The sequence below is a fragment of the Dipodomys spectabilis genome, unplaced genomic scaffold (assembly GCF_019054845.1).
Source record: "Dipodomys spectabilis isolate Male_0828 unplaced genomic scaffold, ASM1905484v1 ptg000015l, whole genome shotgun sequence".
In the NCBI taxonomy this organism is placed as follows: Eukaryota; Metazoa; Chordata; class Mammalia; order Rodentia; family Heteromyidae; genus Dipodomys; species Dipodomys spectabilis.
In genome coordinates, this window is record NW_024870692.1 from 10,154,549 (window position 1) to 10,174,672 (window position 20,124).

General features: G+C 35.1%; 1 protein-coding gene across 1 annotated transcript in view; it reads left to right on the forward strand.

Moving 5' to 3' along the window:
• Positions 1-20,124, forward strand: part of CUNH8orf34 (chromosome unknown C8orf34 homolog) — a 347,290-nt gene that overhangs the window by 113,550 nt on the left and 213,616 nt on the right. Inside the window, exons 6-7 of the mRNA XM_042666515.1 lie at positions 11,337-11,509; positions 17,669-17,835. Of these exons, the coding sequence (XP_042522449.1) occupies positions 11,337-11,509; positions 17,669-17,835 (340 nt within the window). The remainder of the gene's footprint in view (positions 1-11,336; positions 11,510-17,668; positions 17,836-20,124) is intronic.

Here is a 20,124-nt window from a genome sequence, read left to right on the forward strand (position 1 = left end):
GGAAAAAAAGAATTACAAGAGAAAATGAAGCAAAGGAAGAGTGTAGATAGTATAGATTAAAAGTCGTATGAAAAGTCAGCACATTGGCACACTTTTATAATTGCAGCTGTTGGGAGATGGAAGTAGATGGGTCACAAATTTGAGGTCATTCTGGGTGGTGAGATTTTGTCTCAAAATATGAAGCAAAACAAAACAAAACATAGAAAAATAAATACTGAAAAAGTCAATTGCAAAATATGGAGGCTTGCCTAGAGTACAACTTGAGCAAATAGATAATTTCCCTAAGGCAAGCAGGAAATTTAAAAACTAAATCTTTATTGACATTCAAAATATTGCTTATTTATGGTTAGGTAAGATAATAGTATTACATTTCTTCATGAAAAAGCCACTGTGCTCTTTTAGAAATATATACTGGAATACTTACAAATGCATGATTTACTGACCAGGATTCACTTTGACTGAATCAGGGCAGGAAAGGGAATAGAAAGACAAAGTAAGTTTAGCCATGAATTGATAAATGATTTTTTTTTAAATATGTGGGTAATAGGAATTTATTTTATTATTCTTTGCAATTTTGTATCAAGGTGAAAATATCCTTCAAAAAGAGTTAGATGGGTGGAAGGATGATACTGAAAAAGCATGGCAAGAAGTCGGAACTCACGAGCTCCCCATGCATTACTCCTTGCCAGGGTCCTTGCTGCCTCCATCGTAAATGAACCTGAGCCTCTGTCTTCTTCCATTGGCTCATGTGTTTATTCATTGTATTTGGCTTTGTGTTGTGCTTAATATTGATGTGGGAAAACTGACATCTTCTTGATCCAGAGTCACTTTATGAACATTAAATCCATTGACTTTTAATTAAAATTTACCAAGTTTTATCATGAAACCATATGTTGCATTCAAAAAGAGAATGCTAATTTTTCTTTTTTTTCAACTCATAAAAGAACTTTTTTCTTCTATGCATACATTTACTTCTTTTTTTGTTAAATTTTATTGTAAGGTGATGTACAGAGTTGTTACAGTTACATCAGTCAGGTAATGAGTACATTTCTTTTTGAACAGTGTCATTCTCTCCTTCATTCTTTCCTATTTTTTCCCTCCCAACTTCCCTCTGCCAAAGTTGTATAGTGTCTAGTGACTGTCATTGCTAAATTGGTTCATCCTTTGTCCCACTGTTTCTGTGCTTCCCCTTCCCTGCCTCAAATCGGATAAATTTATATACCAAGCGAAGAGTACAGAAATCAAAAACAATGACAGAAGGGAATAAACCAAAGAAAAAAATGAAAGGAAAAAAACCCTGTAAACAGTACAATAAAAAAAATCTCTTGCTTCTATTTCTTGGAGTTCATTTCGGTAAAGATCATTTTATATGATCAAATAAACATAGCTATTGAGCCCTTGTAATCCTCTCCTAAGAATATCCTCCTTTGGCCTCACTGTGTGAATGTTTAGAGTCCTATTTATTAATCATGTCCAAGTGTAATTATTTGTCTTTTACTATCCATTGGGTTGACTTATAGGCACATTTAAATTATTACAAATGGGAGAAACCGTGCAACCTGTTTCTTTGGATCTGACTTAATTCACTTAGTATAACTTTTTTCCAAGTCTTTCTGTTTCCTTATGAAGGGCAATGTCATTCTTTCTGATGGAAGCATTGAATTCTATTGTTTATGTATACCACATTTTCTTGATCCATTCAGCCACTATGGGGCATCTGGGTTGATTCTGTATCTTGGTTATGGTAAATGATGCTGCAGTGAACATGGTTGTGCTGACAGCCCAGGAGTATGACAGCCCAGGATAAATGCCCAGGAGTAGGATCGCTAGGTCATAGGAAAGCTCTATATTTGGTCTTTTGAGGAATCTCCATCCTGCTTTCTAAAGTGGTTAAATAAGTTTACATTCCCACCATGGTCACATCCCTTCCAGCATCCTTACCAATTACTGTTAGTTTTCTTGATAATGGCCATTCTAAATGGGATGAGATGGAATCTCAATGTTGTTTTGATTTGCATTTCTTTTATGGCCAGAGATGTTGAATGTCTCTTCATGTGTCTATTGCCCATTCTTATTTCTTCTTCAGAGAAGTCTCTTTTTAAATCTTTAGACCATTTATTAATTGGGTTGTTTCCTTGAGGATTTATTTTGCAGGAAGGGAGTACTTTTTTAGCTCTAAGTATATTGTAGCTAAGAGGGCCTTGTCTGATGCATAGCTAGTAAGGATCTTCTCCAATTGTGTGGGCTTTCTATTTATCTTGCTATGTCCTTTGCCATGCAGAAACTCTTCAGTTTGATGCTATCCCATTTAACTGGTCTTTGATACAGTGTTGGTTACTGATTTTTGTGGGTTAAGCTAATTTTTCTTAACCTGGTTCCAAATACCCTATATTTTTGGCTGCACTTACAAGTGTTGTTTTTATTTTTTCCATTTTAGATCTGCTGACATACACACTACTGAAATGATTTTTAAATGTTATTTTGAATTTAGTAAACTTGATGAACAGACATTAATTTATAAGCTGTCTCTGAAATCCCTTGAATTTTCCATATTTAATGGTTATGCATGAGTGGTAGTTTAGTTTTATTTCTATATCATGATAGGACTGGGATGTGATGACTACATTAAATATTCCTATTAGAAAATTAGAATGGGGGAAATTTATAGACTCGCTGGTTCATAGCAACTCCAATTTCTGCTGGGCAAATGAAATTAGTTCTTCCTATCCTAAGAGGATAGGATGTTATTTCTTTATTTTACTCATGAAGTGTCCACTGGATTCCAAGGAATCCCCATTTATTCTTTTGTACAGATATTGGTATGCTTCCTAGATATTTCTTCTCTTTCTATTAACAAAGATGCCTTTGAGAAACTTCCTCAGCTTGCTTCCTTACAGTAAGGAAAAAAAACCTCAAAGGGCTTTGGACATCTTGAATAGTCTCAGTCACTTTTACTATAGGCTGATATTTTTAGAAATACCAACTATTTAATAATTTTCTGATTTTGTTTGTATTTGCTTTTCTTTTTTTTCTTTAAATTTTATTGTAAAGGTGATGTACAGAGGGGTTGCAGTTACATAAGTAAGATGATGAGTACATTTCTTTTTATTTTAAATATACATTTTTATTGTAAAGATACTTTACAGAGGGGTTATAGTTCCATGAGTAAGGTAATGAGTACATTTCCTATGGAGCATTGTTACCCCCTCCTTTGTTTTTCCCCTACTATCCCTTTCTCCCCACCTCCCCAACTCCTCTGTCCTCCTCCTCCTGCAAAGTTGTAAAGTTCGTTTTCAACATAGTGTCTTGTACATCTCATTATTACAATGGGTCAACCTGTATCCTTATTTCAGCATTTTGTTCTTTTCCTTCCCCTCCCCAAATTAGAAAAATGTATATACAAGATGCAGGGCACTGGAATCAAATTCAGTGACAACAGGAGTTAATGACTAGGATTTCTTTTCTTTCTTTCTTTTTTTTTTTTTTGTTGTGAAAATAACATACAGAGGGGTTATAATTACATGGGCAAGATAATGAGTACATTTCTTATCAAGCATTGTTGCCTCCTCCTCCTTTGTTTCCCTCCTTTTCTTTTAATAGGAAGACCATATACCAAATTTTTCATGACTGCCATTTTCTAGATTTTATTTATATTATTTCAGGTGTTGTGAACCAATAGATATAATGTTAACTTTTTTCAGAAGTTTTAATAGGGAGTGTGATAGTCACATTCTTATTTATTTACTTACTCTGATTCCTTATATTTCTGTCAGAGCCATGAGTTTATTATTTTCACTAGGATTTAAAATAACAGATCTTTAGGTAAATGGGCAGGCTATAGAGGAGAAATCTCACAAAATTCTAAACATTTTCTCTAAATTTTGCTTGCAAATTAGCCAGTTATTTTCTCAGCTCATTTATTTCTTCAAGAAATTTGTATCTAATGGGAAGCACAAATGTGCTTTCTCCAGAAAAATCTCAATATTCAATTTTCCTGGAGATCTCAATATTCAATTTGCAAAATCTACTGGATACATACACTTTTTCAAGTTGCCATAAGTGGCAATTTCATAAAACATTTTATTGCCATATGATACTAGTATCCATTTTCCTTATCACCCTTGTAATTTCCTTACTATTCCACTGCTTCCATTTGTTAGTATATCCCAATGGTAGTGGAAGGTAATTGTCTTTTATTTAGCAATACCACATAGCAATTTTCTCCAAAAGCCAGTGGCTTCTCTGGTTTAGCTGATTTATGTTAGTTCCTGGTTGCATGGGTTCAACAGATCGATCCCAACAGAAATTCCTCATGTTTATGAGGGGATGGCTGTTTATCAATAGTTGCAGCTTATATCTGATCCACGCTCAGATCTGGTTCAAGGGTTTCTCATCTACCTCTGTGGACAGTGGAGTATCATAGGGACGTCTTTCTCATGACTTTGGTATGGATGAAAGAGAGTAAATGGAAGCTCACATGCTCTCTGAAGGCCTATGCTTGTGAGTAGCATATGATAACTTCTATCTACTCTGTTGGCTAAAGCAAGTCATATGAGAGGCCTCTATGAGAGGTGCTCTAAAGTTACGTGACAAATGCATAGACATAAGGAGACCAAAGTCAGGATCATGAGCACCACTGATCTCCCAGATACCAGTGGCATGATCATTAAGCCAGAGGCTGTTGATTGCCAGGAAGCTGTTGACACACTTGTGCTTAAACTTAGGGTAGCTGCCATTACCCCACACTTTTCCTCTTTGGGTACAGGCTTTCCTTATCAATAACTTTCCCATCCTTTCCTGAAGTCTTGTTGTTTGGCTTTGCACTAAAGGCACCTTATCCCATTTCATCTAGCATTATTGGATATCAAACTCGGTACAAATACTCATAGAAACAGTAGTAGAAAAACAATCAAAAATGTATTCAAATTTAATAAAACTTGCTTAACTTGCTCACAGGACATCCTAATCTGTATTTCATAAAATGATTTCTATTATGGACCATCCCATAACATATATTCAGCTGGTTTTGTTAGAATTGGTAATTTGTAGAGTGAGAAGGAACTAGAATAAGTAAAATAAAGGAAGTAGATGCTCATCAGAAAGGAGAATGAAATTTTATAATAGGAGATCATTTCACAGAAAGCAGTGAGTGTGGGAACTACAAGTAAATTGAACTGGGAGGATAGAGGAGACAATAGTTAGAATAAAGAAATTGGTACTGAAATATCTGAAGAGTATACACCTGTACAATCTTCTAAGTATGCATGATCAAAATTACTTCAACTCCTCAGAAAGCCTCTGTAAGCAAATTTTAGACAAAACAGAATTTGAGTTCTGAGACTTGACCTCATCTACTCATTTTAGAATTGGTTACTCTTTTCTTCTCCCTCTCTTTTGCATGACTTGCCTCATCTGCTCTATGGAAATTACAGAGGCAAAGCAGATTAGCTCCCTATTTACACTTCTTATATTGGGCAGAGAGAAATAAGCAAGAGTGACCTAATTTTCAAATTACAAATATCCTAAAATTAACCATCTTAATTTAATGTACAATAAAACCATGTTGTAGTCCTTGCACTCTGTTTATAGTTGATGATATGAAATGTGTATGAAAATAAAGGTGAAACTTATGAACAAAACCTGATAGAAACAAACTCCTCCTCACCAACTGTATTCTAAAAAAAGTAATAATTATGAAAAAAATCTCTTTTTCTGTTTCGCATACTGTGGCTTAACATGTTGAGTACTAATACAAAATTCTTCTACTTTTCTTTTTGCTTGAATTTGGTTGAATTTTTTGACAGAAATGAGTGTTAAAGGTAAATCACTAAATACTAAAACAAAATTTCCCTTACCACTATGTCCATTTGCTGAGAGACTAGCCATCACCGTTTGCACTATTTCTTCCAGAGGAATAAAAATCTATAAGCAAGAGGTTTGAACTATGTGCTTACTTTAGTAATCTCTAACTCAGTTTGTTTGTAGATTAGTTTATCACAGGTGTAGAGTATTTTTAGATTATTATCCTGTCAAATATTTAATGTATTCTTGTGTTTGGATTAAGTGTTGTATAAGTTTCCTTTTGTGAGTTCCAAGTGATTTATTATAAGGCTGTAAATTTATAACAAATACGTCATTATTCAAAGCAGGTCTTGTGCCACCACCACTACCTCCTCTTCCTCCTCCTCCTCTTCCTCCTCTTCCTCCTCATCATATAGACTTTTTACTGATGTGGCTTAAAATATTATGTTAATCAGTTTTGTTCAGGGATTTATTTCCATGACTAATGAATAGATAGGACAGTTCTTTGTATTTCACTACTTATGCATTGATTTTCATGCCTGGAATTATTTTTAAATTCAGGTACATCTTTTTTGTGTTTAGTTTGTCAATCAGAATTTTGCTAGTTATTAGGGAGGGGAAAAAGTGTTTAAGATACAATCTCAGCCTTTGATGAACAGCCACTTTTATTAAAAGACACTAGATATATGAAATATATTAGTCAACATTCTGTAGCTCTGACAAAAATACTTGAGGGCTGAAGGACATTGTATGTATGCATATATATACATATATGCATGCATACATGTAAGCATACACACATGAGAGCAGCATAATAAAACCCACCAAGAACTGTTAGAAAACTGGAGGAGGAAAGAAAGGAGAATATGGTGGAGGAGGTAATTTGTTCAAATGCACTGTATGCAACCTTTCAGAATATATATGTATATGGATTCAAAGATTAAAAATAACATTCATTAATTAATTGTCAAAAGCTAAAAATGTGGAAAGATTTATTTTGGTTTGCAGTTACTAAAGTGTTCAGTCTATGGTCACTTGGCTTCCTTGCTTTGGTCTTATGGTAAAGCAGAACATCATGGTACAGGGTAAGACAAATCTGTCCACCTCATGGTGGCTGGGATACATAGAACAAGAGGATGAGCTGAGGTCTGTCCCAATATCCCCTTTGAGAGCACACTCCTGGCCACTGAACTTCCTTCCAATTGGCCCTATTTTTTAATGGTTCCTACATCTCCCAATAACACCACAGGCTGGTAAACAAGCTTTTAATACATGGCCTTTGGGGACCTTTTAAGATTCAGTTATAACAGTATATAACCTGTGGTGAACACAGTGGATCTCATTGTAGATTTGCCATTGAGAGCAAATTTCCTCTAAGAGTAGACTGGATAAAGAGCTAGCTTCTTGGATATGTGAGCTTCTTGTGGGTGAGGCCATACTTTGGGGAGAATTTCTGACCAGATATGCTTTTCTTACTAAATTTACCTTAATCTGATTTCAAAAGTGAACATGTTTGACTTGTATCAATATAGTTGATTTTTATTGCTATTCATTAATGCTATGCTACTAATTTTGGTAGGTGAATGTGTCTGTTCAATTATTTCAAGATATTATCTTGGTTACATTATTTCATAGCTGAAATCCATGAGACTGCTTGGTCTTCCTCACAAGGAAGAAATAAATGTGGACAGAGCTCAGACTAGTGAAGTTATACAATCTTAGGAAAATTTATGTTATATTTCCATATAGATTAAATCAATACTAGAAAGTGTAGCTATGTCTGTCACTTGAAGAGATGTTCATCAAAAATGTTCCAAGTCACATTTCATGAGTTTTTAGTAATTATTTTATTTTTCAAATTCTTTATTGTGATTAAGTGGTTACATAAATTTCCCAAATTTCATAGTGTTGTGGGATAGTGATGCTTAGTTAAAGTCACAAACACATTCTAACTTTCATGGGGCAACTTGTCTATCGTGGTCTATAACATTTATGAGTTCTATGAGCTTTGACAATACAGTTATTTCTTCCATATCGGGTGATATGTACATTTCTTTCATTTTGCTGTTCCCTCTTTCCCACTAGTTCCCTCCCTCCCATTGCTGCCATTGAGTTGCTTAGTTCATTTTGATCAATGTCCAGTGCAGCTGATGGGTCCCACTGTTGTATGTTTTACCCTGATTCCCTCTAGTTCTGTGTCCTCCTCCTGGTTTCCCTCTGGTGTGTACATTATACCATATATGTGATTAGTAGCATGGGGTTATTTAGTGGTGATTCGACCAGATGAGTGGAAGCCCTTTGTTTCTTGAGTCTTGTTAATTTTGTTGTATCATCTTATGTTTTGGGTTTAACATCCAGTTATCAGGGAGACCAAGTGCCATTTGTCTCTTTGCTCTTGGCTTACCTCGCTCAACATGATTTCTTCTAGTTCCATCCATTTCCCTGCAAATGCCATTATTTTGTCCTTTCTAATGGCTGCATAATATTCCATTGTATATAGATACCTCAATTTTTGGATCCATTCATCTGTGGTGGGACATTTGGGTTGTTTCCATATCTTGGCTATTGTGAACAGTGCTGCAGTAAACATGGAGGTGCATGTGTCCTTGTATACTGGTTCCTGTTGTTCAGGATAGATGCCTAGAAGTGGTATGGCTGGGTCATAGGGCAGGTCAATATTTAGCTTTCTAGACTGCTTTCCAAAGTGGTTGTATAAGTGTACACTCCCACCAGCAGTGTAATAAGGTTCCTCTTTCTCCACATCCCCTCCAGCATTTGTCATTGGCTGACTTTAGGATGTGGGGCATTCTGACTGGGGTAAGGTGGTATCTCAGGGTTGTCTTTATTTGCATTTCCTTCACAACCAAGGATGGTGAACATTTCCTCATGTGTTTCTTTGCCATTTTTATCTCTTCTTCTGAGAAGTCTCTCTTTAGTTTCCTTGCCCATTTAGTAATTGGTTTGTTAGGTTTGGGAGGGATTAGTTTCTTGAGTTCCTGTTTATACTGGATATTAACCCCTTGTCTGATATATTGCTGGTAAATATTTTTCTGGATATTTAATACCCCTTGTCTGATATATTGCTGGTAAATATTTTTTCCGTTAGTTGGTTGTCTTTCTAGCTTGGTTGCTATAACATTAACTGTGCAAAACCTTTTTATTTTAAGGTAGTACCATATGTCCAGTCTCTTTCCAATTTGTTGTGACCCTGGGATTCTGTTCAGGAAGTTCCTGCCTGTGCCTATAAGTTCAAGTGTCTCTCCTACTCTATCTTACAGTAGTTTCAGAGATTCAAGTTTGATGTTAAGTTCTTTAATCCATTTTGAGTTGATGTGAGTGCATGGTGATAGGCTGGGGTCCACTTTTAGTTTTCTGCATGTGGCCGCCCAGTTTTCCCAGCACCAGTAGTTGAAGAGGCTGTGTTTCTTCCACTCTATGTCTTTAGCTCCTTTATTAAATATCAGCTGACTGTAGGCGTGTGGTTTTTTTTTCTGGATCTTCTATTCTATTGCATTGGTTTGCGGGTCTGTTTTTGTGTCAGTACCAGGATGTGCTTGTTATGATGGTAGAGTTTGAAGTCTGGCTTTGAGATCCCTTCCATGTTGTCTTTTTTGCCTAGAATTGTTTTGGCTATTCTAGGTCTTTTGTTCTTCCATATGAATTTTTGGACTGTTTTCTGTATTTCAGAAATGTACGTCATTGGGATTTTAGTAGGAATTGCATTGAATTTGTATATTAATTTTGGCAGTATGGCCATTTTCACTTTATTAAGTCTGCCTATCCAAGACCGTGGAAGGTCTTTCCATTTCCTGGTGTCCTCTGTAATTTCTTTCTTTGCGTTTTTATAGTTTTCATTAAATAATTCTTTTACATCTTTGGCTAGGTTAATTCCTAAATATTTTATTTTGGAGGGGGGTTATTGTGAATGGGGTTGCTTCCTTTATTTCCCTCTCTGCTTGTGCATTGTCAGTGTAAAGGAAGGTTACTGATTTTTGTGGGCTGATTTTCTGTCTTGTTACTTTGCTGAAGTAGTTTATAAGTTCTAAAAGTTTGGGGATGGGGTTTTTGGGATCGTGGAGGTATAGTATCATGTCAGCTGCAAAAAGGGATAGTTTAACTTCTTCTTTCCCTATGCGGATCTCTTTAATGTCTTTTTCTTGCCTTATTGCCCTGGCTAAGGTTTCCAGGACTATATTGAAGAGGAGTGGAGACAGTGGGTATCCTTGCCTTGTTCCTGATTTTAGGAGAATTGGTTGTAGTTCTTCCCCATTAAGTATAATATTGGCTATTGGTCTGTCATATATGTCTTTTATTTTAAGGAATGTTCCTTCTATTCCTATTTTCTCCAGAGCTTTTAACATGAATGAATGTTGTATCTTATCATATGATGTTTTAATACTACATTTATATATTAACTAAATATTGCATTATATATTCATATATTATAACATTGCATTAAGAATATGTTGTGTGTGTTGAATTTGCATGTTCGGTGAGTTTTGAAGTCTCAGAACACCATAAATCCAAATTTTAAAGGAATTTTTCAAGATTCTCTTAATATACAAGCTTTTCGCTTAAGATAATGTAAACAAAGCACATGTTTCTCAGGTCCACCTATGTATTTCACTGGCTAGCCAGTGGTATTGGAAAGACATACAGAATACCAATTCAAGAAATTAAAATCACATGTAGTCCTCCGTTCAGATAAGGCTGAAATACTGGTTTTACTTACTATTGTTTTGTCTAACATGTGAAGCAGTTTGTTTTAATAAATAAGCTTTCATAAATATTGGAGAATGAAGAGAAATGAATGTATCAGAGAGTAAATGATGAGTATAGACCCGTCTGACTTTTTTAAATATAAATTAAATTATCTTAGGAGCATGGCTTTATAACTTACCCCTTTTTACTTGCTATTCCTTGCAATCACATATTCAATATTATGTAATATCATGCAGTATTATTTCATAGCTGCATAGCCCAACTGAATAAATATATCCCCTTATTTCACAATTATGGAAAATGATTTTTTGAATGATTTATCTGTCACCAATAATGCTTTGCTTTAGACCTTTCTCCTGTATCCATGAATGTCTGGATTCCTTTCGTATGCACCCTTTTGGACATTGGCCCTCTTGTTTTTATTCCCTGACATCACTGCAATTTCCTCCAGAGAAATTAATTAACATTTCCCAGTGGCAAAACTATGCTCTTTCTTTATGTGAGGCTGACATCACTCTCTTCCTTCTACCATGATTGCTGAGCCCACCCCTTCTTTCTGAAAACACAGGGGGTCTTCTGGATCCAGATCCGAGATTGGCCCTCAGATCCTCTATCACAGAGACATCTAAAAACTAGAACAAATAATACAGGAGAAGTGATTGAGTGCCAATGGACTGAACTATGTTTCACATCAATTTAGAAAGAAAAAGGAATATTTTGGTGTGAACAGTCAAAACTCTAGGCAAGGTTATTTTCCTGCGTAAGAAGAAGAAAAGGCAATCTAAGGCAGCACATTCTTTTTTTCTCCTCAGGAAACAGTGGCTTTTAATTCCTCTCTTCTGAGGCCCCGTGTGATTGGAGAATGGATTGGAAGAGAAGACAATGATGCTGACCCACTAGCTGCTGAAATGCTGCAGCCCCCTGTTCCCAGAAGTAAAAATGACCAATGGGAAAGTGAAGAGAGCAGCTGTAGCCCTGCAGGAAGGTGAGATGAGATGTCTTGTAAGATTCTCTCTTACTGATCACTGAAAGGCAAGCACAAAATAAACCAAGGGAAGATTTTGATAGCAATTATAGAGAAAATGGTTAGACTTTTAATATCATAATGATAGCTGGACTTGATTATTCTCAATTGTGTGTGTATATATATATATATATATATATATATATGCATACATATATATACATTGTGTTGTGCACAATAGATACATAGAATTTTATCTGTCAGTGAAACAATTGCTCCGTTTTAAAATAGGACGTTATTAGTCTTGGTCTTGGGTTGGGGTTTTGGTTGTTTTCTTCTTCACATCTAGGAAATCACCAAATTTGTGCTACTAAAAAAAAATAGAGATAAAATTCCAATGTTACAATCTGTAAGTCAAGACCTGCTTTAAGTGAATGACAAGCTATTAGGAATTAGAGAAAGGGGAATTCTTACATAGTAGAAAGATATAAGTAGTTATGAGACAGAAGAAAACTCAAAGTGTGTAATAAGACCATAAGAGGTAGAATAAACATAAAGAAAGGGAAACCTTAGTTTGGAACAATTTAAGTTTATAATTGGTAACTATGATTGAATATAATCATTAGCATTCCTTAGTTTTTAAATTACTATGATTTATGAACATGAACTTCAAATTCATATAACTCCCATTTTACTTAGAACTCTGATGTTCAAAATGGTGGCAGGAGATTTGTCCTAAGCATTAGAATACTGGTCGGTAGATTACTCCAACATGATCACTATAATGTCTAGATAATACTTACTAGAAAAATCATATTCAGCATTACCATTTGGGGATAATACCAACTTAACAAGAATGACTCAACACAGAAATGGAAACTTGGAGGACATTGAGATGGCAAATCATGGAGTCATGAATTATACAAGATTGAGAAAACACATTAAAATGTCACAAAATGCCATGCCTGGAGACTCATGTCATGAATTCCAGGTACTCTAGAGAAGGAGATCAGGAGTATCACAGTTTGAAGTCATCTCAGACAAAAAGTTAATGAGACTCCTGTCTTCACAAATAAGCTGGTTTTCGTGATGTATTTCTATGGTCCCAACTGTGGGATTGTGGGAGGCTGTAGATAGGATGATCACAGCACAGCATTATTCTAGGTAAAAATGTAAGACCCTACATGAAAAGTAACTACAGACAAAAAGGATTGGAGGTGTGACTCAAGTTGTAGAACACCTGTTTAGCAAGTTCAAGGCCCTGAGTTCAGATTCTAGTACTGGAAAAAAAAAGTAATAGCAACTTGAACTTTCATGGGTGTCATTTGTTGGCCATTACAGAAGACTTTTTCCTGTGCAAAGAGAAATTAAGCATCAACCAATAATCTTTTCCCCAAGGAGAAAATTGTATTTTATAAAATGTAATAGCTTTTGGGTGCTTTGCTTTGATGTATCACTTGGCTGATGGAGAAAAGGCTCAGACTACTCATTAATATGCTCAAGGCATCTAGAAACATGGTTCTGTTTCCATGAGAAATAACTTTTAAAATTATTTAAATAGCTTAAGTGTCCTCTATAAGGAGAAGAAAAATACTTTAAAAAATTCACTTATCTTCTTTTGAAAAATGCCAGCTCAATTTTACCTGTCAATGAAGGTAATTTTTATTTTTAACACCAGACTTACAGAACTCAATACACATTTATCTTTATTCACTGGTAGATATTTAGGTCTTTAAATATGAAATATAGAAATTTTGACTTTCATTTTGCTTTCAGTTAATAATCACAGGGCTATTTGTTGGAAATACCACTGCTTCCATTTCCTTCTTTGCTTCAGTAACTGCTAATTCCCCTTGGAAGGCTCAGTAAAGGGCAATCCTTTCTCCAGTCCTAGTAGAATCTCCTTGTATCCAGCTTTAGTTTTCTCTAAATTATATGTTGAGATTATTACCAATTAAATGGGAAAAAGTGACCAAAGCGTACCCAAGTGCTCCAACTAAATGTAGAAAACAGTGATAAATTATGGGTGGCTCTTATCTTCTAATATAAAACAAGATCCCTGAATTTTTATGAAAAGCTCACATTGCATTAGGTTTGATTGGCGAATAAGCGTAATTTGGGGAGACATTTTAAATCATGAGTCTATAATCATTGTATTAACTTTCCCATTAAGTAGTAATGACCATGACTATAATTTAACAATCCTAAACATTCAGATACAGAGTGACATTCCAGACTCCACAGAAAAAATCTGATTGTTGTGTTGTTGTCAAAACACATCTATCAATAGACATGAGTGAAGGAGGAAGGAAGAAAGGTCTGTCATGAGGCATCTGCCAAATAAAATTTCATTCACAGAAAGGGTAACTTACAGCTTATAGCTTTCCCTCCTTACCCTAACTGGATATTTCCCATTGTTTGTGGAAGTAGAGGTAGTTGTGAATGTGGAGAATGAGGATAATGTGGAGAAATAGATAGAAAAACGATGAGATGCTACCATGAAGTCCTCAATGGTCTCTGGTGGGCCTGAAGAGGTCTGTGAATTTCTTGAAACAATATGCACTATGTTGTGTGGATGTGGGAATGGGCATTTTCTTCCATATCTTTCTTAGATTCTTACATTCAGAATTAACAGAGCTTACAAAAACAGTTGAAGCATCTGTACAAACAGAAAAAGAGGGGTTCATACGAGGCAGATGAGAGTGTTGGAGAATGGCTGAAGACTTTCCATGCTTGTCACTTACCACCTGTGTTGTGATAGCTTATCTAATAGTTAGCAAGAAATCATATATATTCATTGCACATGTCAAGTAATAACAATCACATGTTCATAATATAAATGTAAATAAAATTGATAAGCCTATATAATCACATCTTAAACCCTCTTAATTAAACTTTGCAATAACTGAGTAATGCATTTCCTAAAATCACTCATTAAATCTTAATGTGAATTTGTAAACAAGTTTATCAAGCCTGGAACACTAATGAGGCTCTTTTAAAGCTGAACCAACTTATTAGCATAAGAATAATAACCACAGATATTATAGATCTGGTGAATGAGTTTTGCTAACTGAGCATTGTTATTAGATTGTAACTATGTCATTAAATTAATAGAAATTCTATAATTTATAAATATATTAAATATTAAAAACAAAAGTAAATTAACTTTTGCTTCAAAAATTATCCTTTTCATTAAAGCACAAAAATTGCTTCTGATGTGTCATTTAATAAAACTGGAAATGTTCATCTTCTATGGAGAGAAACCAAGTGGATAGAAACATACTTAACATTAACTCAATTAGTGATAAGTACCATCCATGATGGAAAATATATCAGAAGAAGAAAGAGGAAACAGTACAGAAGATATATATATATATATATATATATATATATATATATATATATATACGTGTGTGTGTGTGTGTGTGTGTGTGTGTGTGTGTGTGTGTGTATGTGTGTGTGTAGCTATGTGCTAGTGGCTGGCTCATGCCTGTAATCCTAGATGGTCAGGATGCTGAGATCCAGAGGATCATGTTTTGAGGACAGTTCATACAGAGAAGTCTGTAAAATAATCAGCAAGAAACCTGAGGTGTAGCTTTACTAGAGACTCATTAATGTTTGAGTAAGAGCATAGATTCTGCCTACAGTGCTCTAGAGTGAATTCTACACATTCAGGAGATAGTTCACAAAAGATATCATTTAATTTTCCACTGAGCAAGCAAGCTGATCAAAGGCAAGGCCCTGAGTTCTAAACTTGGTACCAGGAAAAATAAAGAGGACTATTTTATATTTCAAGTCCAGGAACAAAGAAATAACCCTAACATTATAAAATTGCATGCATTGTAAAACTAAGTTACTTAAGGATATTCTAAAATGACATTTTATTTATAAAGAATGTTGATGAAAGTATGGTTTAAGCTCAACCTTCTACTACACACGAAACTACAAATTAAAGTAATAGTGCAATATCACTTCTTTCCTACCAGACTAGCCAAAATTCAAAATAATCTTTTTAGTAAAAGAATATCTATCTATCTATCTATCTATCTATCTATCTATCTATCTACCTACCTACCTACTTACCTACCTACCTTTCTATCTACCTACCTACCTCCTTACCTCCCAGTATGTATGATAGTACTGGGGTTTGAACTCAAAGCTGTTGTGCTATCACAGCTGACACTCTACCACTTGAGCCATATCTCCACTTCTGGTTTTCTGCTGGTTAGTCAGAATCAAAGTTGTGAGGACTTGTCTGACCCCTTGGTTTCAAACCATGATTCTCAGATCTCAGCCTCCTGAGTAGCTAGAATTGTAGGCATGAGCCACCAGCACTGGGCTGAAAAGTATCTGAATACCATTCATACCCAGAACCTAGGAAATCACAGTTAAAATGATTTACCTCAATACCAGCATTGAAGTAAATCCCATGGTAGAATTATCTGGTAAGAAATTAAGGGCAAGTAATTAACAATTCAACAAGTAATTAATAATTCTCTTGTAACAAGCATAAAAATATTAGCAAAACAAAAGTAGTTACAAGAACAGAACAAAGTGGACATTCTAGAACTGGAAAGATAAATCACATAAGTTTAAAAAAATCTTGTTGGATGAGCTCAGCAGTACAGTAGGGAAGACTAAGATATTAGTGAGAGCAGATCATCAAATTTACCCATTCTGAAGAAGACAGAAAAGAATAATGTGGGAAAAACTCAGAAACAGAGGAAAAGATGAGGGAGTTGAAAGAAAAATGGGAAGTTATAAGAGTTGGAAGCTTCTTAAACATCACCTAGGATATTATTTTCAGATGCAAGACACTTGAGTATCCCAAATGGGATGAATCCAAGGAATTTCACAGCAAGCAAATCATAAACTTTTGGAAAGCAACATCAAAAAAAGAGAGTGCTAGCCTTGAGCAAGAGAAGCTCAGAGATAGTGCCCAGGCCCTGAGTTCAAACACGAGGACTGGCAAGAGAGGGGGGGTGGGGGTGGGGGAGAGAGACAGAGAAAGAGACACAGAGAGAGAGAGAGAGAGAGAGAGAGAGAGAGAGAGAGAGAGAGAGAGAGAGAGAGAAACACAGAGGCAGAGACAGTCAGAGAGAGAGACAGAGATTTTGAAAGCAGCCAGATATAAGGATCAAATTACTGTAAGGAGGAATACAATTTGAATAACTGTGGATCTCTCATCTGAAAATAAGGAACCAGAGGAAGTATCAAAAGAATGCAACTATCAGCTGCAAGTTATCTATCTGGTGTAATGACACTTCTGGAATGAAGAGGTGTAAGGACTCCTTATGCAGAGGAAAACAGGTAGAACAGCCAGCTAACAGATACTCCTTTCCAGAAGGATTGGAGGAAATTCTTAGACAGAAATAAAATGACAAAAAGGAAAAAAATCTTGGAACATCAAGAAGAAAGAAAAACTACAGAAATATGTACATGGACAACCATCCTCATGAGTTCTAGAAATTAATACTTATGAGTAGACAAAGGGACTGCAAAGTATAATTATTAAATAAGATCAATACAACACAACTATATATTGGAAGGTGTCCACACTTCAGGCCAAGTGGTATATATTGATATTCATACAAATTCTATTAATTGGGCTATGTCACACATGTGTAAGAAGAATCATTAAGAAAACTATATGAAGAGATACAAAAAGCCTTATAACTATTGTGAGATAATTTAATAGGGGGAAGGGTAGTCCTTTCAACAAATGGTCTGGACACACATGGCCCTCCCCAAAATGGTAGGCATACATATAAAAGTTAATTTTTTTAATCTCAGCATAATATAACATTTTGTATACATGTGTTTCATTTGATATTAATTTGTCTTGTACATCAGGGAATAATAATCTGGATGTCTAGCTCCTCTGGAAAAATAAAAAATTCCATTAGCAATGCACTAATTTATACATGTCAACTATCATAGGACAAATGATAACTTTTTTAAGTGGGTGCAGAAGTTTTTTATCTCCTCAGTGTTGACATCAGAATTTTTAGTGAGGTATCAAAGGGGGTCTAAAGAAGGACTCTATCTTCATTTTCCATGGTGACAACTTAAAGGTAATACGTTCATGGACGTGCCTAACAAAATGAAAGCCTACAATGAACAATAGTGTATAGATTTCCTTCCTCATCCTAGCTTAACAACATTCATCTATTTCCTCAGCTTAAAGATGGAGCCCAAGACCAAAGGATTAAAACAGCAGCAACAGCAACATAAGAAACTGCTGGCAGCAATGCTGTCTCAGGATTCCTTCGAGTCCATCCACAGCCCTACACCATCCGTCACGGAAGAAGATATTGATAACGAGGATGATGCAATGGAGTTGCTGGGTAATTTTAAAAATTAATCATTTCTATTTTTCTTCTCTGATATTGTAAAAGGGTCCAATGATTAAGATAATTTTTAAGTTTTGAATAGTTTTTATCTTGGGGGAAAGAAAGCATATTGCATATACATTCTTTACTTTAGACTTTGATGAAGTTGCATGTAAGAAGGACATTGAAGTAACTCAAGCATGTGAAATTTTTATTAGACTGTACTCAGCACTATGTACACAGCACTCTTATCTTCTGATAGCTTAATCAAGCTTTATTCTGTGAGATTGTGATAAAAACTCAAATCTGTCTGCTTTATTCTATAATACTTGCCTTGATCACACCTGCTGTCTGTACATCCAAAATTTATTTTCAGCCCTCACCTAAAGATTTTCTTCTGCTTTAGGCTGCTTTGGAAAGATAGAAAGATGTTGCAAGAGAAAGAAAGAAAAATTAATGTTTTAGGTCTTCCATAAATGACAGGAAAGTTTGCAGAGATTTCAAAGTCTTCAAGAGATTGTTATTTTCATGAAAACCTTATTAACATGGTTTCTGTAAGATACCTTTTAAAATATGTTTAGTGAAGCAAATGTAGGGTTTTTGTCCCAATGGAAATCTTTTTATAGAAATTTTAAGTGGAGATTCACTTTGGAAAATCAATTTTCTGAAAGAGGGAAATGAAATTTTATTTCATTGTGAGCCACATTAAAAAAAACCCACAATATGTTTTAACTCAGTGACATTAATTAAACCACCATCAAACAACTTTTGCTTGTAGAATATGGAATCCTAGATTGTCAGGGGAGAACCATCCACTTTCATATTTCTTGGTTTTAAGTATTGTTAATAGTAGTTCACTCTTATAAGGCTACCTGGCTACATAAGGTACAATTGAAGCACATTTCATTATAATAAATCACATATGTCTCCATGCATGGACTTACAAAGGTGTTATTTAGTCAATGACATCAGGCTTGAAGATATTTTCTTATGGTATAGTAACTGTATTCATTCCACTGTATGACAATGTCATGACATTTTCACTATGTGTTGTTAAGCCTTGTTTTAAATGATTAAATCTTATCTCTAAATCATTAATGTGGCTGTTGTAACAGATATGGCCATGGTACTTTCAAACTTCTCAACAACATTTTACTGAGCATTTCTATGGTGCTAGGCACTGGGCTTGGTCCTGGGGATGTAAAAATAAAATAATAATGGTATCTGTTTGCAGGAACTTCCTATGTTAGTATGCCTGTGATAACTGGATTGAGCCACTGTTGTAGAGAGAGGTAATACAGTGATCAGAGGAAGTTTCATAGAGAGCCCGATTCCTCTGTATCTGTTAAGCACTCGTAGGTGTAAGTTCAGCAGGTGATCTTGTGAAGGTTTGCTCATATATGTATGGGATCTTTGGTGACTGTGCCTGTCATTCCTCTGCTTGGGTCAGTAATAGTGACTGAGGTGATCAAAGGATTCTTTAAGGAGATTCAGTTGTCCTCTTGCTCATGGAGCTCACTGTATCTCTGCCTCTCTGTTCACACACTCCCACTCTTCCAATTTGGAGACGATTAGGTTTTAGAACCTATCTAAAGATGAGCAATTAATAACTGGTCGTATCCATTTTTTCCCATTCAAGACATATTACTATGTGTACTGAGCAAGTTGGACAATGAGAAATAGTGAAAGTTTTCTACTTTACACGGTCTCACTTATCTCAGCAGGAGGGGTTGGTTTCTAAGATGTGAAACTTCCCTGTAATAACATGAATGGTCCAAGTACATTGGGGTATCCTCTAACATAATGACATATAAAATTCTCCATTTTAAAAACTGATTGCAGAGAAACAATGATTGTGTCTTTGTGAGGAAAATACAAGTGTTAACTGCTTGATGTTTTGTGTGAAATCAAATTAAAGTGCAGAGAATGATTATAAGATGCATAGAGGTGCTTGGTATTTAAAATACCTTTTTTGAATCCATAATATGTTGTAGAATGAGTTTGCTACAATATATGTGTTTCTGAGGGTTGCATTTACTGTTATATATGACTGAAACTGGCTGAAAAGTTTATTTATTATGCATGAGAAGTACTCTGTAAACCTTGTAAAGTGATAAAAAGTAAAAGACATAACTATTAGCTGACGTAGTATAAAACATTCTTTAATAAAATTGATTTGACTTAAAGGAAAAATCTTTTAGTTGAACTAGTACATGTAAATGAAACTAATGGTCCTTGTTTTGCTTATTAAAATACGTGCCATGGTTAATATGTACTGACTAATAGTCAATTATTCAATCGTTT